General features: G+C 49.8%; 1 protein-coding gene across 1 annotated transcript; it reads right to left on the bottom strand.

The window, feature by feature from the left end:
• Positions 1 to 15: 15 nt before the first annotated feature.
• On the bottom strand, positions 16 to 22,961 carry Vps26c (VPS26 endosomal protein sorting factor C). The gene is made up of 8 exons (XM_041673390.1): positions 22,382 to 22,961; positions 17,281 to 17,424; positions 15,891 to 16,040; positions 10,509 to 10,589; positions 7,889 to 7,963; positions 4,872 to 5,022; positions 3,629 to 3,781; positions 16 to 1,529 (listed from the first exon to the last, which is right to left on the bottom strand). The coding sequence occupies exons 1-8, from the start codon at positions 22,436 to 22,438 to the stop codon at positions 1,447 to 1,449; spliced, it is 894 nt and encodes a 297-aa protein (XP_041529324.1). The 5' UTR covers positions 22,439 to 22,961; the 3' UTR covers positions 16 to 1,446.
• Positions 22,962 to 24,326: the final 1,365 nt, after the last annotated feature.

Genomic DNA, 24,326 nt, shown 5'->3' with positions numbered 1-24,326 from the left:
CCACAACGCTTTAAAAATCGCTTAGCATCTTTATTCACTAAGAAATTATGTCATTGAAGATGACTCCTTGCAAACTAATCAGAAGGCACGGTCTCCATTTCTGGTTGCTTGATTGTTTATATATGTCCAGGATAGGTAAGTATTATGATGTAAGCATAAAAAAATGATAAATCAAAAATACATTGTCTGGGAACCCACTGTCAGGTGACTGGGCTAAGTGTCCTCAGTTCCCCATCAGTTGTCAGAGTACAGTGGCCGTGCAGGAGGCTGTCACTCAGGCCTGCTTTCCTAGGCCTGCCACCACTCCCACCCCCACCCCCGGAACTGTGTGTGCAGAGGCCAACAGAGCAGCAGGCCTGGAAGGCAGAGAAGTATGACAACACACGCTCCATACAGTAGCAGTCAGTGTGAGGCTGCGGGGAAAGAGAGATGACAACACACGCTCCATACAGTAGCAGTCAGTGTGAGGCTGCGGGGAAACGGACTTCAGGCCAAAACCCTTGTCTCGGAGCACAGGCCCCTCAGGGGTCAGGGGCAGGCCAAGTTCATTATCCTTCCTCAGCATGGTCTCCTGTCTCTCAGAAATTACCTAGTAATGAGCAGCCAGTGTGTGTTCTTCCCCTGATGCAGATTCTGGGATACAGCAGCAGTAGCTGTGCACAACAGTCGGACAGACCACAAAAACTCCAGCACCAGCCACTCTTCACAGATTCCCTTGAAAACAAGGACCTATTTGCTGTTTTTCTTACTTCCCTAAAACCCTGAAGTTCTAACCCAGTGCTATCAAGAACTCGAGGTTTTGAAACAGCTCCGTATTTCCAGGTGAAGTCACTGCTAGCCCTTGGAGTCACAAACGCACTCAGTCTTTGAGCCTGCTGGTTGCCAAGCGTTTGCTGTCAGTAGTCTGGGCAAGTTGTCTCCATGGGCTCAGGGGCCAGCAAATCTCAAGCTGCAGACACAGCTGCTTTACTGCACCCAAAAAGAAACAGGTGCGTCTGAAGCTGCTGGAAATGCTTGCTGTGATCTTGCAGCACACACGAGGACATCCTGCTGCATTCCAGAGGAAAGGGCTGGGCAAGGCACCTGAAGGAAACAGCTTTGAGGCAATGAGGAAAAATCATGAAAATATAAGCTGCCAAGGGTCTGAGCAGATGACCCGTGTGACGTCCACATGTGAGCAGGTGACTGGAGAGATGCCCACGTGTGAGCAGATGACGGTGTAGATGTCGCCCATGTGTGAGCAGATGACCCATGTGATAGCCACGTGTGAGCAGATGACGGTATAGATGACCACGTGTGAGCAGATGACGGTATAGATGACCGTGTGCGAGCAGATGACCCATGTGACAGCCACGTGTGAATAGATGACAAACAGATGCCCACGTGTGAGCGGATGACTGAGTCGACATCCATATGGCCACCTGGCTGTCCCCTTCCTGAGCTGGACTATGTCCGGCAGAGCTTCAGCGGGAAGTTCTCTGTGATAAGGTGGTCAGCATGAAGAAGGACCACCACGTTAACCTCAAACTCTGCAGGGAAGAGAGAGAGGCTCACTCACACTGAGCACGGAAAACAGACTCTAACAGGGAGGCAATGTGCGGGTTCTGCTTCCACCCCTTCAGAGTGTCCCTGAACTCTCTGGAGGACAGTGAGACCCCTACTGATTGTGACTGCCACTCTAACTTCTCCACTTAACTCTGTCTTGTCAGCATGTGGTGTGAGCCAGGCAGAGTGGCCCACACCTATAATTCCAGCACTTGAGAAGCTGAGCCGGGAGGAAGGCAGTGAGCGTGAGACCAGCCTGAGCTACAGAGTCAGCTCCAGTATGGCCTATGCTGCACACAAGACCTGGTGCTTCTCTTGTTGATTAACAAAGGAAAACAGCATATGTTGGTTCAACTGCTGTTCCTTTGATATCAGCTACGGAGACATTTGCTGTAACACTTGGTCTACACTCCTGCAGACAAGATTTCCTTCACTGGTTTCTAGTCTTCATGGGTAAAGATCCCAACACGGGATCAATGTCAAGAGGAAGCATCCCAGACAAAAGTGCCCCTGTCCTTATTGCTGGTATGGGCAAAGAGATCCTGGACCACATTCAGAAACTGAGCTCCGGGCACAATTTTGGGGTACGCATACTCATACACAGACCCATATACATACGCATACTTAAAAATAATAAACTTCATTTTTTTTTTTTTTTTTTTTTTTGGTTTTTCGAGACAGGGTTTCTCTGTGGTTTTGGAGCCTGTCCTGGAACTAGCTCTTGTAGACCAGGCTGGTCTCGAACTCACAGAGATCCGCCTGCCTCTGCCTCCCGAGTGCTGGGATTAAAGGCGTGCGCCACCACCGCCCGGCTTAATAAACTTCATTTAAAAAAGCAGGTCAGTCACCAGTGAGCACAGAGGCCACTCCACCTGTGGGAGACGATGGCCAGAGCTGGAAACAACGTGGCAGCAGTAGCCACGCTGGCTTTGTGGGTATGCAAAACGCTACGGTTATAGTGTTATGGAAACTTGTACAAATGTTTCAGAAAGCACCTGAGGAAGCCAGGCAGGACACGGCAGGGTCGGGTTCCCTGCAGAAAGGCCCTAAAAGAGGCCACCGTGTGTGGCTCTAAAGGTATACCCAGAGCTGCAGTGGGAAGCCCCAGAATGCTGGAGAGGCAGGGACTGAGGAACCTGCCAAGGAAAGCTGCAGGCAGGAATAGTTGGCCAAAGATAGCAATTACATCTCTGAGTGCACTAGAACTGGATGAGTGGGGTTACCTGAAGCTCCTGGAGCCCAGCTGCTGCTGCCAAGAGCTAGACATGCTCACAAAAGGTTGAACCCGCTAGATTTTAGTATTGCTTTGCTTCAAGTTTTTGTTTTGTTTTTTGCTTTGGCCCTGTTGTTGCTCTCTTTCTGGATGGGAATATTTGTTCTATGCCTATGTTGAGAGTATGCGATTTATCTTTTGATCTGACAAGGATTCATTCACAGTTGAGTCTCAGAAGAAACTCTGGTCTTTAGACCATGTTAAACTTAAGACATGGGACTTGTTAAGTTGGAGGAATTCTAAGATGATGTGTCTTGGTGTTGTGCTGTCAAAGAGCAGACTTGTGTTAATCTTTACTGTCACCGTGACTAGATTTGGAGTTGTGTGAGGGACACACTGTTGGTGTATCATCAAGGGAATGTCTAGAGATGTTCAGCTGATGAGGGAAGCCCTGCCTTGAATATGGGTGGCACCAACCATGGGATGGGGCCTTGGCCTGAATAAAAAGAAAACAATCAAGAAAGCAAACCTGATACCAGCATTCATTTCTGTCACCTCTGTCGTGTGCTCCACCTGATGAGAGCAGGCAGCCTCCCGTAGTGGCTTTTCTACCACAAAGGACTAAACTCCCAAACTGTGACCCACACCAGCCCACCTTCCTTCACTGTCTCTTGTAGTCGGGCACACACGACTGTCTGACAACTGTAAAGGCTTCTTCTATAGACGTATGTGTTCTCTGCTTGGCTCAAGTCTGGCTTTGAGAGGGGGCTTTCAGTAGGCTGTAGTGTCCCACATACGCAGCTTCTTACAGAGGAGAGTAACCAAAGGCTGAATGCTGTGGGCCCTGCAGGCCAGGTATGGACTGCTTACCCACTTTGAAGTTAGTGGTCTCCAGTGTCGGGCATGTGAACAGTCTGGGGAAGACCATGTACAGAGGGACAGAAAGGCTTCTACAAATGTCCCCATCAGCGATTTGAATATTCTGAATCTCTGTGGCATCACGTGCATAGCCTTCTGCACACCCTGGGGAAAGAGGAAAACTCCACAGGGTCAGGATACCATGACACCAGAGCGAACTAGTCAGCAAACCTTTCAGTGCCAGCAGCATCAGAACATTACCCACAGCTCCAGTTTGTTCTCCAGGGCTAGGCCTTCCCTCCCTGCCACTGCTCACTCCCTCAGACATCACCACGACTGGCTCAGGCCTGGGAACCTAATGCCCCAATTAGATTCCAATGATTGTCTCCAAGTGGGGTCTTTGGGAGAGCAGGCCAAGAGGGTCATGCGGGTCGCTTTGTTGCAGACACGATGTGCTGCTCTCCACCATGTTAAGTCCACAGGACAGGACAGCTTAGTGGTTGAGAGCGCTGCCTGCTTTTGTAGAGGACCCAGGTCCTTTCCCCAGCACCCACATCACAGTTCCAACCAAATGATCCAATGCTCCTTTATAGCCTCACATGTACCACACACATCTGTCACAGACACACAAGAGCAGAGGACAGGCATGTGTTCCGCATCTGATGGCTTTATACTACACTACAACATGGCAGAGGCCACCACCTGGTGGGAGAGCTCCATAATATGACCCTACTCTCCTGAGACAAGCCCGTAACCCGTCGTGAGGACAGTCACCCCCCCGAAGCTCTCACTCTCAACACTGCTGTGCTAGGAACCAAGTTTCTAATACACAGCTTTTGGGAAGCACATTCAGAGCAAAAGAGGTGTCTCTGTGGCCCAAAGCCATTCCAAGACATTTCTTAAGCACAGGCACATGGCCATCAGTTTAGCAACACGAGGCTGCCATACTCATGGTGTGCTGCTGCGTCCCTTAGGTCACCGGTTTCCCTAGGAATCAAGGGAGGCATTTTTCAAGCTGGGTTCCCCGGCTCCCAGGAACCACTCCACACCTGAACTGGAATCCCTGAGAACAGAACTTAGGCAGGTCCACATCAGCGAGCTCCAGAATGAACACAGCTGAGCTAGAGAACACCTGTCTCCAAGAGCAGAGACTTCTGAGGTGAGCCTCGTGTTCTAACTACCCAGCCCTCCATCCCCTCCAGTCCTGCCCGAGGGTGACAGGTCAGGCTCAAACACTGAAGTCAAGAAGCCTTACCACAGGTCTCCACCCGCACCAGCTGGAGCTCAATGCTGCGGATAGCAGCGTCCGAATGCTCCACCACCAGCTCTCCCGTCAGGGGCTGTGTGATGGCGCAGCTGGTGGAGTCCAGGTGGCCTCTGATGAGGAATTTGGGGAGTGAGGCCCTCTACAATAAAAAGAGACAAGAAGACATCAGGAACTGGAGGAAAAGAGCTGTTAGTGATTCCAGTTGCTTTGGCACGAATAAAATCTGAAGATTAAGTTGAGTAATTGTTCTAGAAACTGTGGAAACCTGGTGTACAAAACAAAAAGGAATAACAAATAGTGTTACTATCTCTCAGTGGACATCTATGCACATAAAGGACAGACAGGACTAGCTCTGGAGAACCCACTCTCTGCCTCCTTCACAGGCGACAAGACAGGAGGACAGACAGACAGGACTAGCTCTAAGAACCCACTCCCTACCTCCTTCACAGGCGACAGGACAGAAGGACAGACAGACAGGACTAGCTCTGAGAACCCACTCCCTACCTCCTTCACAGGCGACAGGACAGAAGGACAGACAGACAGGACTAGCTCTGGAGAACCCACTCCCTGCCTCCTTCACAGGCAACAGGACAGGAACTGTAAAAAGCCTGAGAAGCTGACAAGGGTGTTTAAGGACAACCACCACCAGGGTGAAAAATAAATAAAAAGAAAAAAGGAAAAGATTTGAGAAGAAAACAAGGTAGTCAGTTTTACAGTGTTCCCAATTAGGCGAGTCTGAAGCCAGTTATTTCAAGGATGCTGAAAGAGCGGTTTTCCCAATGCTTGATGAAAAGCTTTGGGACCTTTCTCTGTAGACAGGAAGCTGGCCAAGGGGACCTGGCAGTGGCACTGAGAGAAAAGAGTTGGACAGTCATTGTAGGCGTCTTTGCCTGTCACGTCCCACTCCCCAGCAGACTCAACAGAAGCCACAAATTTAAAATCATTTACAATTTGTAATTGCTTATGAATATAATTTAAATTTTTCTGGTAGCCACATGAAAAAACTTTAACAGTATATCCAAAATGTTATTACGTCTGCATCTACTCATGAGAATTACAAATAATACAGCTCAGTGAGAAGACTGCTTGCCTGGCGGTGCACGGAGCTCTGGCTCCAATCTCTAGCACCGCAAGCCAGGAACGGCAGCACGTGCTGTCGTCCCAGCACTCATGTGGAGGCAGGAGGCCACCAGACTGGTTAAGCTCTCAAACACCAGTGATTCTTACCTAAGGAACCCTCTAGAAATGTGTGAGTGGAAAACAAATACAGGGAAAATAAGCCATCTGTTTAGAAAACTCACTAACAGCGGAGGCTCACACAGCTCTAGGCAGCTTATGACAATGCGACTTCTAGTGCTCTCAAGAGTCTTCCAGACACGTGTGCTCCTCCCGCAGTGATGGTGTCAGATGCACATCCCTGCGCTGCTCTGAGTCTCAGCTCCGGCCTGCCCACATTTTCTGTACACTTCTTCTTCTTCGTCCCCCCCCCCCCCCAATTCCTTGTTTTTACTTAGAGAAGAAAACCCGCTAGTGACACTCTATAAATAACTACATGTTCTACAAGGTATTTAACATACAGCATGTGCTTGGCGGGGATGGCGCACAAGAGGCAGGAGGATCTCTGAGTTTGAGGCCAGCCTGGTCTATAGAGCGAGTCCAGGAAAGGTTCCAAAGCTACAGAGAAACCCTGTCTCAAAAAACCAAAATAAACAAATAGGAACAAAGCACATTTCTCATTTCCAATAGTAAGCATGAACGTTTCTGTCATGACAAACAGTGCTCACCTACAACAGACAGAAGGCCACCTACACACACAGTGCTCACCTACAACAGACAGAAGGCCACCTGCCACTCCCTCAACACACCTGACAGAATCCAGTGCACACTGACACTCAGGAGAATAGTCTCACCAGGGCCAGGGCAGACAATCTTACTAACAAATCTACACCAAAGACCCTCGAGTTTATGAAGAGCATAAAGGCAAGGGAAGAGGGCTCTGCTACATGTGCGGAGCCTGGGAAAGGAGAGCATGGGAGGCAGGGGCAGGGGCAGGGGCGCTGTGTCTGCAGCAGAAGAGGACATGGAGGGTCCAAAAAAAAAGACTTCACACGGGGTAGAGCAGGTAGGGCACGGGAATCTGCCTGGCCCAGGTTATGATAGCTACTTCCTTCCAGAACCTTCTTAAAGGGCTCCCTATGACACACCTTCCAAAGAATGACATCAGCCATGACTCCAGTGTTCCAAATCTCCCCGACATGCCTTCAGCCCAGTTATGACAATGAGCAAAATGCGGACTTGAGTAAAGAGCTGCAGAGGACACTACTACACCTGCAGGGAACACCACTACAGCTGCAGAGGACACCACTAGCTGTGAGATAGAGCCATTTATTACAAGTTAAAAAGCTGGAAATTTTCTGGCGGTGGAGCAAAGTGCTAACCCAAGAAGGCTGGTGCAGATGACCCAGCAGGTTTGCTGGGAGCTGCTACCAAGACCCAAGCATCCTTGGTTCTCATGCTGGTCCTGTGTCCTTGCTGTCCACTCCTACCAACAGTTCTGTCTGACTGAACACCACTGAGAGACTGCAAAGCCTCCAGAGGGGATGAGAGGCCAGGGCCCCCTGCAGGCCCCGCACACCAGGGGAAACAGGGAAGGAGCATGGCACTCAGGGTGCACAGGCAGAAGGAGACCATGCAGGTGCAGTGATGCACGCCTGCAATCCGGGATGACGGCTGGGGAAGGTCGGCCTGTGCAATACAGTGAGAGGTCATCCTTCTATGAACACAACATCAGAAGCATGTGAGGAGTCTAGAAAAGTGCTTTTTTTTCTGAGTAATTACTGAGTTCAATATGAAACCAGTCTGAGAACACCCCTTGGGTACAAACAGCATCAGAAGCCTGTCACCGAGACCTCCATTCTCAACTAAAGAACAACTGGGCAGTTAACGTCAGTGGGTCAAGCTATCAGGAAAGCCATGACACACAAGTAGGAGTAAGGAAGGAGTACCTCTTTGACGTTCTGCAGGGTTTCCGGGGTGATGGTGAAGTCAACGGGACTTGGGGTCAGCTTCCCCTTCTGAGGCTGAAATGGAGGTAAAACCACAGTCAGAGGGCGAGGACCCATGGGTGGAGAGAGCAGCTCTTCCTTCTGACTCAAATGAACAGCAGCACAGGAGACTAACTGGAGGGATGACTCCAGACACACCCAGGTCCACCCACCCAGTACTACTCATCTGTACTGCCAGGGCCAGGAGTCTACCGGAGGTCAGACCTCGGGGACAGAATGGTAAAGCTGGCAGACAGGAACTGCTGCCACCTCACACCGAGGAAAGCAAGGTACACGGAGCTCAAGGACTTGCTGTTATGTGTAGAGTTGAACCAGACTGGCCTGTGCTGTCTACCTAGGAGCATTCCAGAATCCATTCACAGGGTCAGACTACACAGAAGCCTGCCTGGCACCACACCCACAGGCCAGCGGACCCAAGAACTAGCTGGAGAGAGGGTGCCACTCACTTCCCAGGCCTGCTCCTCTGAGTGTGCTCTAGCCACAGTGCTCTTCTACTGCACTTGTGAACCACGTGCCAGGGTAGACTGTACCCTGGGATGAGGCCCCCACTCTCTATCCATCTATCGACTGACCTACACACCTACCTACCTATTTTTGAAGCAGTCTCTCTACATAGCCCTGTCTTGGAACTCACTTTGTAGACCAGGCTGCCCTTGAGTGCTGGGATTAAAGGTGCATGCCACCACACCCAGCCATTTAAAGGTTTTCTGAGACAGGATCTCATCGTCTGTAGACAGCACAGGGTGGCTTTGAGCATACCATGCAGCCCAGGCTAACGCTGAATTCCTGGTGACCTTCTAGACATGGAATTACGAATGTGAACTACCATGCTTGACTAACACCTAACTCTTGAAGGCCCTGTGCTGACAGAATCCCATGAGCAGAGATGGGTCCTGCAGAACGCAGTCACTGCTCTAGGCCTGAGCATCGTAGGAGGCTCTTCAGTCACAGGCTTCAGAGAGGCCTGGGCTCAGGGTGGAGATGGGACTCACTGTTCTTCACAAAATGTGAAGCTTTCCTTGTCGCTGCAAGTTTGTTTTAGGACATAATGTCGAAAACACTTTCAAGTAGATTATTTAAAGGACCATGACAGAAAAGAAGAACAGAGCCATCTTTTAAAACATGTAATTTTCAAAAGAAAAACAATTTAATTATATTTTACATAAATCAGGAGCTGTACGTAGTAACCACAACACTGGGAGTCCTGAAAATGTTACCCAAATAAAGAATGCAAATGAGGGCCTTGGTGACGACTCTGCTAACATCATGCACCAGCGACTCCAATTCTGCTTTGGGACTCACTTCCTGAACATCCCAAGGACGTCCCATCATAGTGCGACACAAAGTGCAAATGCTCCTGACTGTCAACCCTCACCAGATGCCCCGCCAAAGTTCCTGTTCCTTGGGGTGCAGCGCCATGGCGGGGTCCACTGGGCTTACCCAGCACTAACATGGGGACGGTATACTGAGTAGCCTGCTCTACAGGCTCATGAGCTGCCGTGGGCACTACACCCCTGCCTGCCCCACCCAGCTCCCCTCTGAGTGCTCCAGCTCAGCACGTTCACAGCATGCTCTCTAGTCGCAGTGCTCAGAATGCTTCAGAGCAAATTCCTATGGTAGCTCTGGCCGATACTGGTAGGCAACCCAGCTGTGCTATCCCAGGCAGCTCTCCAGTCCGGGCTTTCTCCCAGGTCCCTCGCAAGCATTGTCACTGAGTCCCAGAACCCCTTGGACACTCCAGTCTGATGGAGGGGCAGCAGGATGGTGAGGAGACAAACTGGCCGCTGGCCAGGGCTGAGAGTGCTGCTCTGTGAGGCCCGAGAGACTATGCTGGGGATGCCCCATCGTCATGTGTCACACATGTACTGTTTCTGCTGACTCCGTGTGATCGTGAGGGCAGTGGTCCTCAACCTCCTAATGCTGCACCTTTAATACAGTTCTCCATGTTCTGGTTAGCCTCGACCATAAAGTTATTTTCATTGCTACTTCATAACTAATATTGTTACTATTTTGAACTGTAATATAGATATCTGTATTTTCCGACATTCTTAGGTGACCCTCTAAAGAGGCCATGACCCACAACAGACTGTGAACCACTGATGTAGGCTATGGGACATGTTATGAACTACCCCAAGTGGCTGCAGCAGTGGTGGTAAGGGACCAGCTACCCAAGATGGCATGGAAAGGCATTAAAAAAATTTGTTACTGTAGAATATAGGCCAAACGTGTGGTCATCAGAAAGAGTTGGGCCTGCACAGTCCCTGTGTTCTCATGGGGCACAGCATGACAGCAATTTGTCTCAGTGTGTCACTGCAACTGAGGGCCAAGGTGGATGTGCCCTTTGCAGGACAGACAGTATGCCTACTGTGTGATGTAGAGTGGCGTTTCCTAAGGGGGGGCTGCAGACCCAGAAGGTGGGCATTACTAGGCTATAGAAACAGTGCCCATGCTGGGGCTTACGTCACACCAGGTGCTTGTGCCCCGGCAGACCCAGCTTACTGGCTTGTGAACTGGAGCTAGCCCAGCTCACAGGGAGCCTGGGATCCGGGGTGAGGCTTACAGCGGAGTGAACGATGAATTCACAGGTCTTGGTCAGGTCCTTGGCCAGCAGGGACCGCCGCATGTCACAGCGCAGGGTGTACTAGAGGAGAAGCAGGAGAGAAAACACCAGATCAGTAGATAACAACACACAGAGTGACAGTCAACCTCTCTTAAGGACACGGGGACAGTGGATTTGTTTCACACAGCTGATATCCACGAGAGAACTAATGTGTAAAGTTAGGGCATACCTAAGGAAAGCACGCGCAGCCGTTCCCCAGGCAGACAGCAGAGCTCCGGGGCTGGAAGGCTCCATTGCAGCTGGCTGTCCTGCTCCCATGTGAGCCCAGACAAACCGCAGCCCGTGGACACGGAGGCTGACCTGTGATGGGGTCCAGGAGCCGTCGGGCACCTCGCCCACCAAGCACCCCATTGTATACTAGATGTGGGCACCAGAGCTAAGTTCAGCACGCCATCCTGAGGAGTTTCTCACTTACCAACAAGAAGCCATGGATGGCAGCATGAAAATAACACAAAAACAAACAGAACTCCAGGAAATCCTAAGAACTATTTCTATGTATTTAACCAAGAAATAAAGGTGGTATTTTAAAAAGTTAAAAACACAGAGACACAGAGAAGAGAGAGAACTGTGGTTAAGCTCCATGTCCCCAGCCATCCTCCCAGCCCTGTCCATCACTCTTCAGACGGGCAGGAGAGAGGCACACAGAAGACACTGGCTTTGCCTTGGCTTGTCCATTTTGTGGAGGGTGTGGTGGTTTTTCTGAGCTCGTCACTGCTGGAGTTCCTATTGTGAGGATCCTGTCCTCCTCAGGAACTGGCCTCTAAGCTTACTTGGTTGTGGCATAGGAACTGTGACCATAAATCCCTGGCCATGAGCTGAGGCAGCTCAGAAACCACCCTAGTGCTAGACAGACATTAGGAAAAAACTTCAGGGAGTCAGGGTGTGGCCAACTCACACTTGCTTAATATGTGCAGAGCTCTGTTGGACAGTTTGGAAGTGAGTTCGAGGCCAGCCTGGTCTACAGAGCAAGTTCCAGGACTGGCTCTATAGCTACTGGGAAACCCTGTCTCCAAACCGCCCCCTCCCCAAAAAAAGTACACAGCCCTAGGTTCCATTCTCAGCATCATAAATTAGACCTCAGACCCTCATAAAATTCCTGTTTAATCAACTTACCTGTTCTATTGCTCTAATCACATAGGAAAAGCTTTTGAATTATGTCAAAAATAATTTTCATACCTAGAATAGCTAAGACTCTTATAAGACACTCCATTCTTACGTACAACCTTTCCACATGAGATAGGTTCCTGTATATCTGAGGTACTACAAGGGAGGTAAAGCATTTTTATAAGAATCATCTCTTACATGCAAGGATCTAAAAATTTATTTATGTGTATGTGCGGTATGTATATTCTCTAGTGAGAATGCAATCTGTTCTCCCCAAACCAGACAAGCTTACAGAGGACTGATGTGTGTGCGTGCAAGTGTGTGCATGCATGCGCGTGCACACACATCATTTGTAAATCAATGAATCATGTGATCTGCTGGGGGGGCAGCAAGGTGAAACAAAAAGGGCAATTTCTATGTTATGCTCAAGAAGGGGTCAAGGCCTCCCTCATCTACTGACTCAATTAACTTACAGTACTGATATACAAGCTGTTACAAGGGGGATAGAGAGATGGCTCAGTGGTTAAAAGTACTTGCTACTCCTGTAGAGGACCTGGATTTGATCCCAGTGTCCACATAGTGGCTTAAAACCATCCCTATTGTTGTGGAGAAAGGGGTACACTCACCCATTGCTGGTGGGAATGCAAACTTGTGCAACCACTCTGGAAAGCAGTGTTTCGGTTTCTCAGGAAATTCGGGATCAACCTACCCCTGGACCCAGCAATACCACTCTTGGGAATATACCCAAGAGAGGCCCTATCATACAACAAAAGTATATGCTCAACTATGTTCATGGCAGCATTGTTTGTAATAGCCAGAACCTGGAAACAACCTAGATGCCCTTCAACGGAAGAATGGATGAAGAAAGTATGGAATATATACATATTAGAATATTACTCAGCAGTAAAAAACAAGGACTTCTTGAATTTTGCATACAAATGGATGAAAATAGAAAACACTATCCTGAGTGAGGTAAGCCAGACCCAAAAAGAGGAACATGGGATGTACTCACTCATATTTGGTTTCTAGCCATAAATAAAGGACATTGAGCTTATAATTCATGTTCCTAGAGAAGCTAAATAAGAAGGTGAATCCAAAAGCAAAACACATAGGCATCCTCATGAATATTAATCTTCATCAGGCGATGAAAGGAGACAGAGTCAGAGACCCACATGGGAGCACCGGACAGAAATCTCAAGGTCCAAATCAGGAGCAGAAGGAGACGGAGCACGAGCAAGGAACTCAGGACCACGAGGGGTGCACCCACACACTGAGACAATGGGGATGTTCTATCGGGAACTCACCAAGGCCAGCTGGCCTAGGTCTGAAAAAGCATGGGATAAATCCGGACTAGCTGAACACAGCGGACAATGAGAAATACTGAGAACTCAAGAACAATGGCAATGGGTTTTTGATCCTACTGCACGTACTGGCTTTGGGGGAGCCTAGGCAGTTTAGATGCTCACCTTACTAGACCTGGATGGAGATGGGTGGTCCTTGGGCTTCCCACAGGTCAGGGAACCCTGATTGCTCTTCGAGCAGATGAGGGAGGGGGACTTGATGGGGGGAGGGGGAGGGAAATGGGAAGCGGTTGCGGGGAGGAGGCAGAAATCCTTAATAAATAAATAAATTAAAAAAAAATAAAATAAAACCATCCCTATTTAACTCCAGTTCCAGGGGATTTGAAACGCTCTTCTGGCCTGCATGGTCACTGCATGCATATGGAGCATAGACACACATGCAGGGAAACACCCACACATGAAATAAACGTTTTAAGAGTTGTTACTAGTGTATGCCCCAGCACTCCAGAGAGCGCAAGTGGAGCGCTATGAGCTCCAGGACAGCAGGCAATTACACAGAGAAACCCTGTCTCCACAGCCAAACCGAACGAAGACTATAAGGCAGCCATCAACTCCTGTGTTCAGCACTCCACAGAACTCACTGTGCGACATTCTGTGTGACAGGACTGTGCCCAGCTCTTCATGTCATTCTCTCACTAACCCAGCAGCCAAGTTGGGTAGGCTGCTGGAGGAGGCTCGAGAGAGGTGGGATTTGAACTGACCTGCCCACTACAAAACCTACGCCAAATCCTTGCGCAGTGTGACAGCAGGGCTGCGCTGTAAACCCTGTGTCTTCTGACTCTGTAACTGACTCCCTCAGGTCCTGCGCAATGATCAGGAGGAGCGAGTCCCAGGAGGTCAGAGGGTAGCAAGAGGCCAGGCTTCAGCAACCTTAGCAAAGGAGATACAGGGCTGGATTTTTCTTTTTAAGGTTTAAAATGCTGTGTTGTGTGTGGGTGTCTATGTGGATATGTGCAAGTGATGGAAGTTGCTCGTGGGGTGCATGGGACTTCCCTGGAGTTAGAGTTACAGGTGGTTGTGAACTGCCCACTCTGAGTGCTAGGAATTGAACTCTGGCCTCTGCAGGAGCAGTAAGTACTTTTACCTCTGAACCATCTCTCCAAAACACAGCCCCCCACACACGTACAGTATTTTTAACTGTGAAAGGGAGACTAGAGTTTGTTTGTTTGTTTGTTTTTGAGACAGGATTTCTCTGTGTAGCCCTGGCTGTCCTGAAATTCACTGGTACTGCTCTGAGCTATAATATAAAATTCTGTCAGTACGGCTATAAGAGCAGAACTCAGTCAGAAGTAACTAGAAAGCCTTGGCAAGTCAGGAATTTAAAGTAGGTTATGTTTTTTTTTTTTTTTTGGTTTTTCGAGACAGGGTTTCTCTGTGGCTTTGGAGCCTGTCCTGGAACTCGCTCTGTAGACCAGGCTGGTCTCGAACTCACAGAGATCCGCCTGCCTCTGCCTCCCGAGTGCTGGGATTAAAGGCGTGCGCCACCACCGCCCGGCAGTAGGTTATGTTTTAAACCCTTTATTTTGTCTTACGATTTTTATATTATGGTGCTACAATACAGCTCAGATTATAAATGAAGAAGTTTCTTATGTCTATAGAATTTGAGGGAGTATGAGGACTTAACAGCAAAGCTTTTGCCAGGCAGTGGTGGCGCATGCCTTTAATCCCAGCACTTGGGATGCAGAGAGGCAGGCGGATCTCAGTTTTTAAAATAGGTATATGTGTGGTATGTGTCTTTGGGCATAGGTGCCCACCGAGACCCGAGGCATGAGGATCATCCTGAATTCCAGTCCAGGCAGTTGTGAGCAGTACCCAGTCTTAACTGCTGGGACCTCTTTCCAGCACCATTTTTGTTTTTTAGATTTATTTTAAGTGTGTATATGCATTCGTGTGTGTGTGTACGTGTGTTATTGCTTGAAACAGGTGTATAAGGACTGAGAACATTTTCTTGACAGAAAGGTAGCTTTTGCAATACAGTACACCATTCTATGTCATTCACCTTGACGGATTTTCAAGCAATTCGTGAAACTCATATTAGAATAAACCCTTAGTTAACTCCCCCAAATATTTTTTTAATGTGCTAGATTTTAAGCAAATGAGTGGCAATTACTAAGTCCAAATGTGATCAACTGAAATTTGATTGACAAATCAAACAACTTCCCAATCTCCTGCCTCTTTGTGCATCCTATGACTGCTGGGTTTTCTCACTTAGCAAGGGAGCTGCTGCAAGGCAGACTACACAAAAGTACCTTTCTTTGCCCGGAATGAAGGAAGGGGCTCTGTCTCTGGCTGAGTCATGGCTGGGCTCTGCTCCTGAGACAATAGCAACTGTGAAAGCCATCCCTCACCATCAGAGGTAGACAGGAAGTCATAAATCCACTTCCCCTCATTTACAAGGTTTGCTCAATGAAGAATACAGCCTATGTTGAAGCGCAGCCTTTGGGTATTACACAAAGGGATACTCATAAGAATAAAATAGACAAGTCAGTGCTGGTCCCAGAAGGAGACTGAAGCAGATCTACGCCCCTGATGGTGTCAGTGTGGCCTGAGAAAATGCAAAGAAACAAAGGAACTTTAAGGAAGAAGTTATAACCATGGCTCCTACTCCATACAAGGGTCACAGAGTTCTGGGTATAACTCTGTGTTGCAGCATGTGTGAGGCACCGCACAAATAGTAAGTCATACATGAAATGCAGTTAGCAGGCCAGAATGAGAAATCAGTACAGCATGCACACAAGCAGTCTTGGAATCAAGCCATTATCAGAACCTTGAGTTCCGCTATTTCAGTGAAGGAAGACAGTCAAGCTGGTCTTCAGCAGGAAGATAACGGTGCCTGGTATGTGGAGCAGGAACTCACCTGAATGTTGACAAACACGCCGTGGTAAGTCTCATACAGCACCTTGCTGCCCTTGACATGCAGAGGGAACTCAAAGGGAATCTCAGTCTTGCCACTGGGGAGCTTTCCTGGCTTCAGCACGTCTATGGTGCTGTTGAGAATCTGGATCGGCTGTCAACAGAAATCAGCTTCAGCCATCAGCACACTGTGTCTGTCTGTCTCTCCCTGTAGTCATGCTACACCGTGTCTGTCTCTCCCTGTAGTCACGCTAAACCAGGGAGCCTGAATGCTCCTGAGCTTCCAGTGTGCCGGCCGGACACAAACAGTAAGCTGCTTCTGTTTTTAAGTCTGCGCAACAATGGTTCATTTCTTTAAAAATTTTCCTTACTACACTTAGTGTGTGTGAGTGAGTGTGTGTGAGGCGCACACACATACCAGTGTGCACGTGGAACTCAGTGTGGTCCTTCCACTGTGTGGGTCCTAGTGATCCAGTCCAGGTTGTCAGCACTTGAGCCATCTCACCGGTCCAACACAGGGCACTGCGGTGCTGTACACAGCAGGAGCTGACGCCAGGTGTGCCTGTGTCCCGCTCAAAGGCCTCACTGGACTGTCCTAAGAACACCATCTGCAGAATAAGTAAGCAGGCTAGCACTGATGCTGCGGGGCCAGGCTGGACAGCACGCGGCCCAGGGCTGCTCCCTACCTGGCATCTCTCAGCACTGCTCCAGTTCCCACTGCCTCGGCCTCCCCAGGTCTCAGCACTGCAGCTCCCCACACAGAGTCCTCAGAGGGCTCCACAGAGAGGAAAATAGGGTTATCACTCAGGAAGTCGAATTTTTACAATTTCTATTTTATTTCATCTTATTTTAGATAGAGTCTCCCTGTATAACCCTCTGCCTCAGCCTCCGGAGGACTGGACCACAAGCATGGACTCCACCTCCCGCTGGCTGCACGCTTTCAGAGCTTTGGTTTGCTATCACCCCAAGAGAATCCCTAGTGGACCAAAATTAGACAGATGCAAAGGCAGGATACTACTAAACCTAAATAAGCTCATGATCTTCCTCTAAAAGAGCTCACATGGCCTTCAGGGAAAAAAAATCCTAAGTTTGGGGAACTTTCTAGAATATAAACTCTACCGCAAACAACAAAATCATGCAAGTGCTCCCTGCTGAGTGCGTCTCCCTTCGGTGTGGAGCTCAGCAGGAGCAGTATACAAGTGTGACCCACAGACACGGACCACCGGCCACGAGCACTTCTGGAGCTCCGCCCTGGGACCACTGAAGTTAGTGCTTTCCTCTGACCCCACGTGCAAGCGTCTGCTGGCAGGACAGAGAAACACACACTGTGTGTGGACCGTGAGCCTTGCAGCCGCGACCACAGCACACAGCGTCAGCGCTGCGCTGGCTCTTACCTTCACCGAGTTGTAAAAGGCCTCAAACACGCCCACACTTTTGGCACTGAGCTGGAGGTTTACAGTCCCTTCCATGGTCAGAGACACTCCCTGGTGCTGGACAGAGTCCTTGCTGGAGATGACCACCACACCAGACAGCATTTCCTGGGGACAAGAGACAGCCTCCAGTCAGCACAGCACAGCTCCCTGCACGATCCTGCTAAGAGACTCACACACTCTGTGGAGATGTCCCAACCCTGTCCACCAAGTAAACTAACCACAATTAAGTTCCCGAGCTGTGTGGGAAATAAGAGTGAGGCAGTGAATGAACTGCACTTTCTAGGAGCTCTCAGCCCCATCAGAGCTGGAGAGACATCAGTGCTGTCACTCCTCCCAGTCTATGAATGTCGGCCTTAGGGCTGCCAGAGAGTTCAGCAGGTAAAGGCACCAAACCTGCTGTCAGGAGAGCACCAAATGCACTAGCTGTCTTCTGACCTGCACGCACACGAGTGAAACAGAAGAAACTCGTTCTCCCTGATAATAAGCTGAAGCCTAGAGTAATGCCTGGGGTTGAGAAGAAACTACAGAGAAAACAGCATGTATCAGCAGCACTACTGGAACTGAGGTGATGAAGGAGAGCAAGCAGAGGAGTGGCTTCGCTTTGAATAGTAAGTGATCCACCCTGCTAAGAGGTCAGTCAGTAGTCAAGGGCAAAGATGTGACACTGAGGGATGGGTGTCACAGAGGACTGTCCCGTGTTCAACTGTAGTCACACTGGCCCCCAACCCAACACACGCCCTCCCACTCCTCTATGAACTCCGTCCTCTGAGCTGGCACCAGGACCACCTACAAAGCACTCTGCTATGCTGCAGTGGAAAGCAAGGACAGACCATTAGGACCTGACTCCGCCCGGGGCATTGATGGGGTGCTGAGTGGGGAGGGCCCAGCAAATGGAAAACAGTAGAAAGAGGGGCTGTGGTGGTGACCGCTGAGTGTCAACCTGATAGGAGACAGCTCTGGGCCGCCCTATGCAGATGAGGTTAACTGAGGTGAGGATCCCACCCTAACTACACTGAGAAGAGCAGCTGAGCACTCACATCCTCAGCTTCCTGACTGCAGACGCTGCCTAACCAGCTGCCTTGAGCCCCTTCACCATGGATTCCACAGTGGACTGGGAGCCAAAACCAATCCTTGTTTCCCTGAGCTGCCTCTGCCAGGGCATTTTATCTCAGCAATATGAGAAGAAACTAACACAGGGCCCAACTGCCAAACGGTCCTGGCTGGCTCTACACAGCAGGAGCTGCAGACTGCAGCACTAACTGGGCGGAGAACACAGATTTCAGGCCGTACCAGGGCCGAGTGAGCAGCACAGAAGAGAACTCAGAATAGAGCTGGGGCAGGAGGAAGATGGGAAGAACAACCAATGGCTCAGCAGGGAGAAAGTACAAGCAGCCCTGATGTGCAGGGCACATGGCATGCTTAAACCTATCCAGCTGCAGAGCCCAAGTCAAACACCCTGCAGGGACAGGCAGGCGATCCAGTGTCCAGGCCAGCACAGGAGCAGCTGTGACAAGCACAGGATCACAAAGACAAGTTTGCTGCAGCCCAATTGTCAAACGGGCTGGGATACTTCTCAACACATCTCTCATGTACTTCATAAGGACTAGGTTATGAATCAGGAAACGAGCCTTCTCAGGAGTATCAGTTGACAAATAAGGAGAGAGGTCCACTTACAGCTCCTAACTGTGCTTCTTCAAAGGTGAAGTGCCTTCCACAAGACCCTGCAGTCCTCCTAGTTCAGAGACGTCTGTTACACACTTACAGAGCTACAGTTCATGGTAGCAATCTAGCAAGACAGCTCTTAGTCACTGCTTTATTGTGAAGAGACACCATGGTCAAGGCAGCTTACGAAACCAAGTGTTTAATTGGGAGTTTGCTTACAGTTCCAGGGGTGAATCCAGGACCATCACGGTGGGGAGCATGGCAGGAGGCAGGCAGGTAGGAGCTAAATGCTTATATCCTGATTCACAAACACTGAACAGAGAGACTGGGCCTGGTGTGGGCTTCAGGAACCTCAAACCCCAGTTCTACTGCCTCCTCCAACAAGGACACAGCTCTTAATGCTTCCCAAACAATTCCACCTACTACAGACCAAGTATTCAAATGTGAGCCAGCGGGGGCCATTCTCATTCAACAAGCACAATAACGTAGACTATTATGTGTTCTTTCTTTTTAAAGATTTATTTATCTTGTTTCATTGAATATGGGTGTTTTATCTGAGTGTTTGCCCTTGGAGGTCAGAAGAGGGTGTGGGATCCCCTGGAACTGGGATCCTGAGTTGGTTGTGAACCACCATGTAGATGCTGGGAATCAAACCAGGATCCTCTAAAAAGCAGCCTGTGCTTCCATTTTTAAATAGGACTTCCATTCTGCAACTTTTCCTTCTAGATAACTGGCAGTCATGCATAAGTTTCTACTCCAGTTTAAAGACGTTACGTCCATGCCCACGCCACATAAGACAAATGGACATGGAGTTCTGGGGTCTTCTGGGGGGTGGGTAGGTAACAGTACCCACCCCATGGCACAGACATCCCTTGTCATAACCTGGCTGGGCTCCGAGGGTATTTCCTTTATACCTCACAAGTGTAGTATTCAATGGTATTACTTTCATGAGCACATGTATCAGATTTAAGAATAAGGCATTCTGAATTCATAAAAACAAATGAATTCTATTTACATTACAGGAAGATTTACTGCAGGCTCCTCCAGTGCCCCGAAGGCATAACATAACTCACAATGTCATGCACATGTCCGTTTCAAGTACCTGTTACTGCACCACACAAAGGCACAAGTGTACCACCTTGGGGCTACACAATGCCAGCTCTGCACAGCCTGCTTGCATGTGACCTTAGCCTTCCCTCAGTCCACGGTGGGCGGGGTCTGACAACAGTGCAGTGCTTGGCAACACTGGGGGTGCCACTGGTGGAGTACAGCTCTGAGGGTGAGCGAACCATCTTAGCATCTGAGTCTACCGCGGGGCACATTCATGGTTAGCCTAAAAGTATCACCTCTCAGGTCTGAAAATACAGCACTTGAGTAGATGCCATTTCCATCTTACAGATGAGAACTGAGACTCAGAGTCCTGGACTTAGAGATAAGAAGGTGGACTCTTGGCCGCAATCCCAACACTCCAGATGCTACTACAGGGGACTGCTGCAAGTTCAAAGGCTGCCTCAGCTGCAGTGACAGACAGACAGACAAAGAAACAGGGAAGTACCTGTCACCAAGCACTACTGAATTTGATCCCCAGGACAGAAAAGAATGGACTCAGTGTCTGTCTGTGTGTGTTATGTACGTACTAACATACACATATAAATAAGTAAACGTTAAAGAAAAACAGGGAAAAAAGCAAATCAGATGTTCTCTCATCTGTGTTGACACGTCACTGAGATCCTCCAGCAGAGCGTCTCATGGCTGGAAAGGACAGAGTGCTCTGCCGTGAGAGGTGACACAAGCACATGCTATCACGGAACATACTACACACTCGCACAGGAAAGTAAGATGTTCTCCAACTAGGGAACTAGACGTCAGGTTTTCACCCGATGGGAAGACTTTTAGGGAGAAGGTGGGTGCCCTGGGAACAAGGCTGCAGAGGCCATATGTCTTGGTATGAAGACCCCAATATTTTCTGTTCAAAGCCAGCCTGGTCCACAGAGACACTTCCAGGGGAGCCAGGGTTACCCAGAGAAACCCTCTCTTGAAAAACAAAACAAACATATAAATAAATAGAAAAATAAAGGGCTGGTTTTTGCTGTATCCAAATTATATCTCTAATGTGTATGTATCTAAATGTAAAGTTTATCTCTACAAAATATTAACTGGGGAAAGTAGAGCCACAAAACTTTCAGTGGATTCAGATCTCAGGATTTTGCTACATTTCATTTTGTTCCGTACACACAGGCAAGTCCACATGCACAGCCACACTTTATGGCTATACCTTCTGAAGTTACCATGGCAAAGTTCAGCACGTGTGTTTGTGAGTGCACACGTGTGAGTGCGGGGGCAAGTGAGGCCAGAGGTGTCAGATTCCCTGGGGTGGGAGTGGCCTGACATGGGTGCTGGAAACCAGCGTGGATCCCCTCCAAGAGAAAATACCTGCTCTTAATGGCTGACCCTTCTCTCCGGCCCCTTATCGTCTCTGAGACAGGACCTTATGGATCCCAGGCTGTATGAAACTCAGTATGCAGCTGAGGGTGACCACGAGCTTGTGATCCTCCTACCTCTAATTCCTGAGTGGTAAGGGTGCGGGCACCCACCACCACGGTTGGCTTTATGCAGTGCCAGGGACTGAACCCTGGGCTGTGTATATCCTGGCACCTAGGTGGTGGCACAGGCCTCTAATCCCAGCACTCAGAAAGCAAAGGCAGGCGGTTCTCTGTGAGTTCAGGACCAGCATGGTCTACAGAGTGAGTTCCAGGACAGCTAGGGCTGTTACACAGAGAAACTCTGCCTTGAAAACCAAAACCAAACCAAACCAATACGCCAAAAACAAAGCAAAAAGAATATGGCAATGGGTTGACAGTTTCCCTCAACTGAAGCAGGGCAGACTGTTTCCCTGTTTCCTTCATATTCTGATTAAGTATTTTGGCAGTGATCTAGCATCTTGCCATAGAGTCTAGAGTCCCTTTTATACAGGATGATGGGATCTTGGTGGTGTTTGGGTTTTTGGGGGGAGGGGAATCTTTGAATCTGGCTTTGTGTGGTGAGGGTGGAAGTGGTGTGGGTCACTGGAATCTTTATAACTGTCAGGTCTTCGGTTTTCCGCATCCATTTAAGATGCTCACCGGGATGTCTTCCTTTTCGGCAGCACACTGCATTTGTATGGCCAAAGACTGCACACAACTGTATGCAGACGCTAGCGGTGTTTCAATCGCTGGTGTCTCCAGGGGATAGAACCAGGGCGATCGCGTTCTAAAACCACAGAAGTGGGACTGACCAGGGCCTGAAGCACACCTTCTGCAGCCCCGTAAGGAGCGACAGCTCGGGGCTGGACCCCGCCCGCCCGCCCGCGGACGCCCCCAGCCCCTCACAGAGCAGGACCGCAGGGCGCCCCTCCACTCACCCCGGCGTGATATACTTTATTCGCTCTCTTGATCTTGATGTCCAGGGAAGTCGCCATCTCCGATGATCTGCAGAGGCCACCACTTCCGGCCACTCGTGACCGGGCCGCCACGCCCACTACCCCGCCCTCTCCCGCTGCCTCCGCAGTGGCGCCACGTGACCACCGCCGGCTCCGCTTCTCACACCTCCCTCTTTCAGGCACAGGGGCGGGACTTAGCGCGAACAGGGGCAGGAAGCCACACACACTTCCGGGAAGGCCGCAGGAAGATCCCAGCGTGCCCCGCGGCGGGGGCGAGGCGAGGCCGCTTGGGGGCGCTTTCCCGTCAGGCTACGCGCGGAGGGCTGCGCGGTGGAGGAGGGTTTCCGGAAGCGACAGCGGACTGTGTTCCCTGTCGTCGGCTTCCTCCGTCCCTGATACTCGCTCGCGTCTCCCGGGAGGGACCGTCCGTGCCAGCCGCAGGGGCGTGGCCCCGCACTAGCGGTCCGCCGTTCGCTGATTGGCGGAGCGCCCCGGTTACGCCCCCGCAGGCCACGCCCCCAGCGCCGGGCCAAGGTCTCGGGAAAGGCCGGGTGACTTCGCTCTGCTGCGGGGGCTTCTGGGTGCTCCCCAGGCTCGGTCCCGGAAGTGGCGCCCGGCGCCTGCGCGAGCGGGAAAGCCGCGTTCCCTGCCGACACGCACCTGCGCGCTTGCCGTGGTTCAGCAGTTGCCGCAGTGGACGCCGGAAGTGCAGGGGATGTGTCCGCCAGCCGCCTCGTTCCTGATTCACGACTTCTGTAAATCTGTAGCAAGGGCTCTCGCAGAAGGCAGAAGGGCAAATCTTAGTGATTTGCTACCCAAAGTGATGTGGTGCAAAGATGATGTTTAAATTCCTTGATACTGGTTTTCTTCAGTACTGATCGCTTTTAAGATGACAGATTTAGGTTTCGAGCATTCCAGGAGCCTTGCTCTTGAGGCGTTCCGTGGGCCGAAAGTGCCGTGCGGCGGCCGCAGTCGCTTTTGAAGGTTAAAATGAGATGCTCCTGAATATTAAGAGATCCACTTTCAGCTCCTGTCTGCTCTCAGGACTTTCCCGTGTGTCTTAAAGCCTGGCCTAGCGGTTCGGAACCTACAATCACAGGCTAGACTATTGCGCAACGAGAAGTGAATCCTGCTCTCCCAGACTCAACTAGCATTTTCTGTTTTTTGGGAAAAAAAAATCTCAGTGCAGGGAAAGGAAAAGAAAAGCGTTCCTTTCCATGAGTCCGTGTCCTAGGCTTGTTTGTTACAGCAGACAGGCCCGGTTCTTAGACAGTCTTGTTCCTCCAGGGCAGGTGTGCCAGACTTCCTCCTTGAAAGTTGCACTCATGGTTAAGAAAGACTGTAAAGACAGCTCCTTCCAAGAATTACCAGTGTTTATCTATTGAGTCGTCCTCTGCAGTGGCTTCCAAACGAGAATCAGAAGTTTACTTTGCCCGAACACCTACTTTTTTGTTTTTGTTTTTTGAGACAGGGTTTCTCTGATTTTTTTTCTTTATTTTTTTAGTTTTTAGAGACTGGGTTTCTCTGTAGCTTTGGAGCCTGTCCTGGAACTAACTTTTGTAGACCAGGCTGGCTCAGACTCAAAAGAGATCCACCACCGCCCGGCCAAACACTGATCTTTTTTTAAATTTATTTATTTATTAAGGATTTCTGCCTCCTCCCTGCCACTGCCTCCCGTTTCCCTCCCCCTTCCCCATCAAGTCCCCCTCCCTCATCAGCTCGAAGAGCAATCAGGGTTCCCTGACCTGTGGGAAGCCCAAGGACCGCCCAAAAAACACTGATCTTTTTAAGCGTTCTTTGTATCTCCTAATCTCACTTAAGGTAAAGTCGCCTTTGGCCAGTTTCAGCTCCTAAATATCAAGACTGCTTCAGAGTGACAATGTTGTGACTCAGATGGGACCCTAGGTCTTTTGCTGGAATAATAAAA

This window comes from Microtus oregoni, unplaced genomic scaffold, assembly GCF_018167655.1.
Source record: "Microtus oregoni isolate MIOR12 unplaced genomic scaffold, Mior012 000023F_ref0000262, whole genome shotgun sequence".
Lineage (NCBI taxonomy): Eukaryota > Metazoa > Chordata > Mammalia > Rodentia > Cricetidae > Microtus > Microtus oregoni.
Note: the sequence above shows the minus strand (reverse complement) of the source record. Positions and strands in the feature narration are given on the sequence as shown.

Excerpts from the sequence above, each read along its gene's own strand:
- Vps26c (XM_041673390.1), bottom strand. The coding sequence starts at position 22,438 with ATGGCGACTTCCCTGGACATCAAGATCAAGAGAGCGAATAAAGTATAT. Across the intron at positions 10,590-15,890 it reads GCGTGTTTGTCAACATTCAG|TACACCCTGCGCTGTGACAT; the intron begins GTGAGTTCCTGC and ends CTTCTCCTCTAG. Across the intron at positions 7,964-10,508 it reads AATTCATCGTTCACTCCGCT|CCTCAGAAGGGGAAGCTGAC; the intron begins GTAAGCCTCACC and ends CCTCCATTTCAG.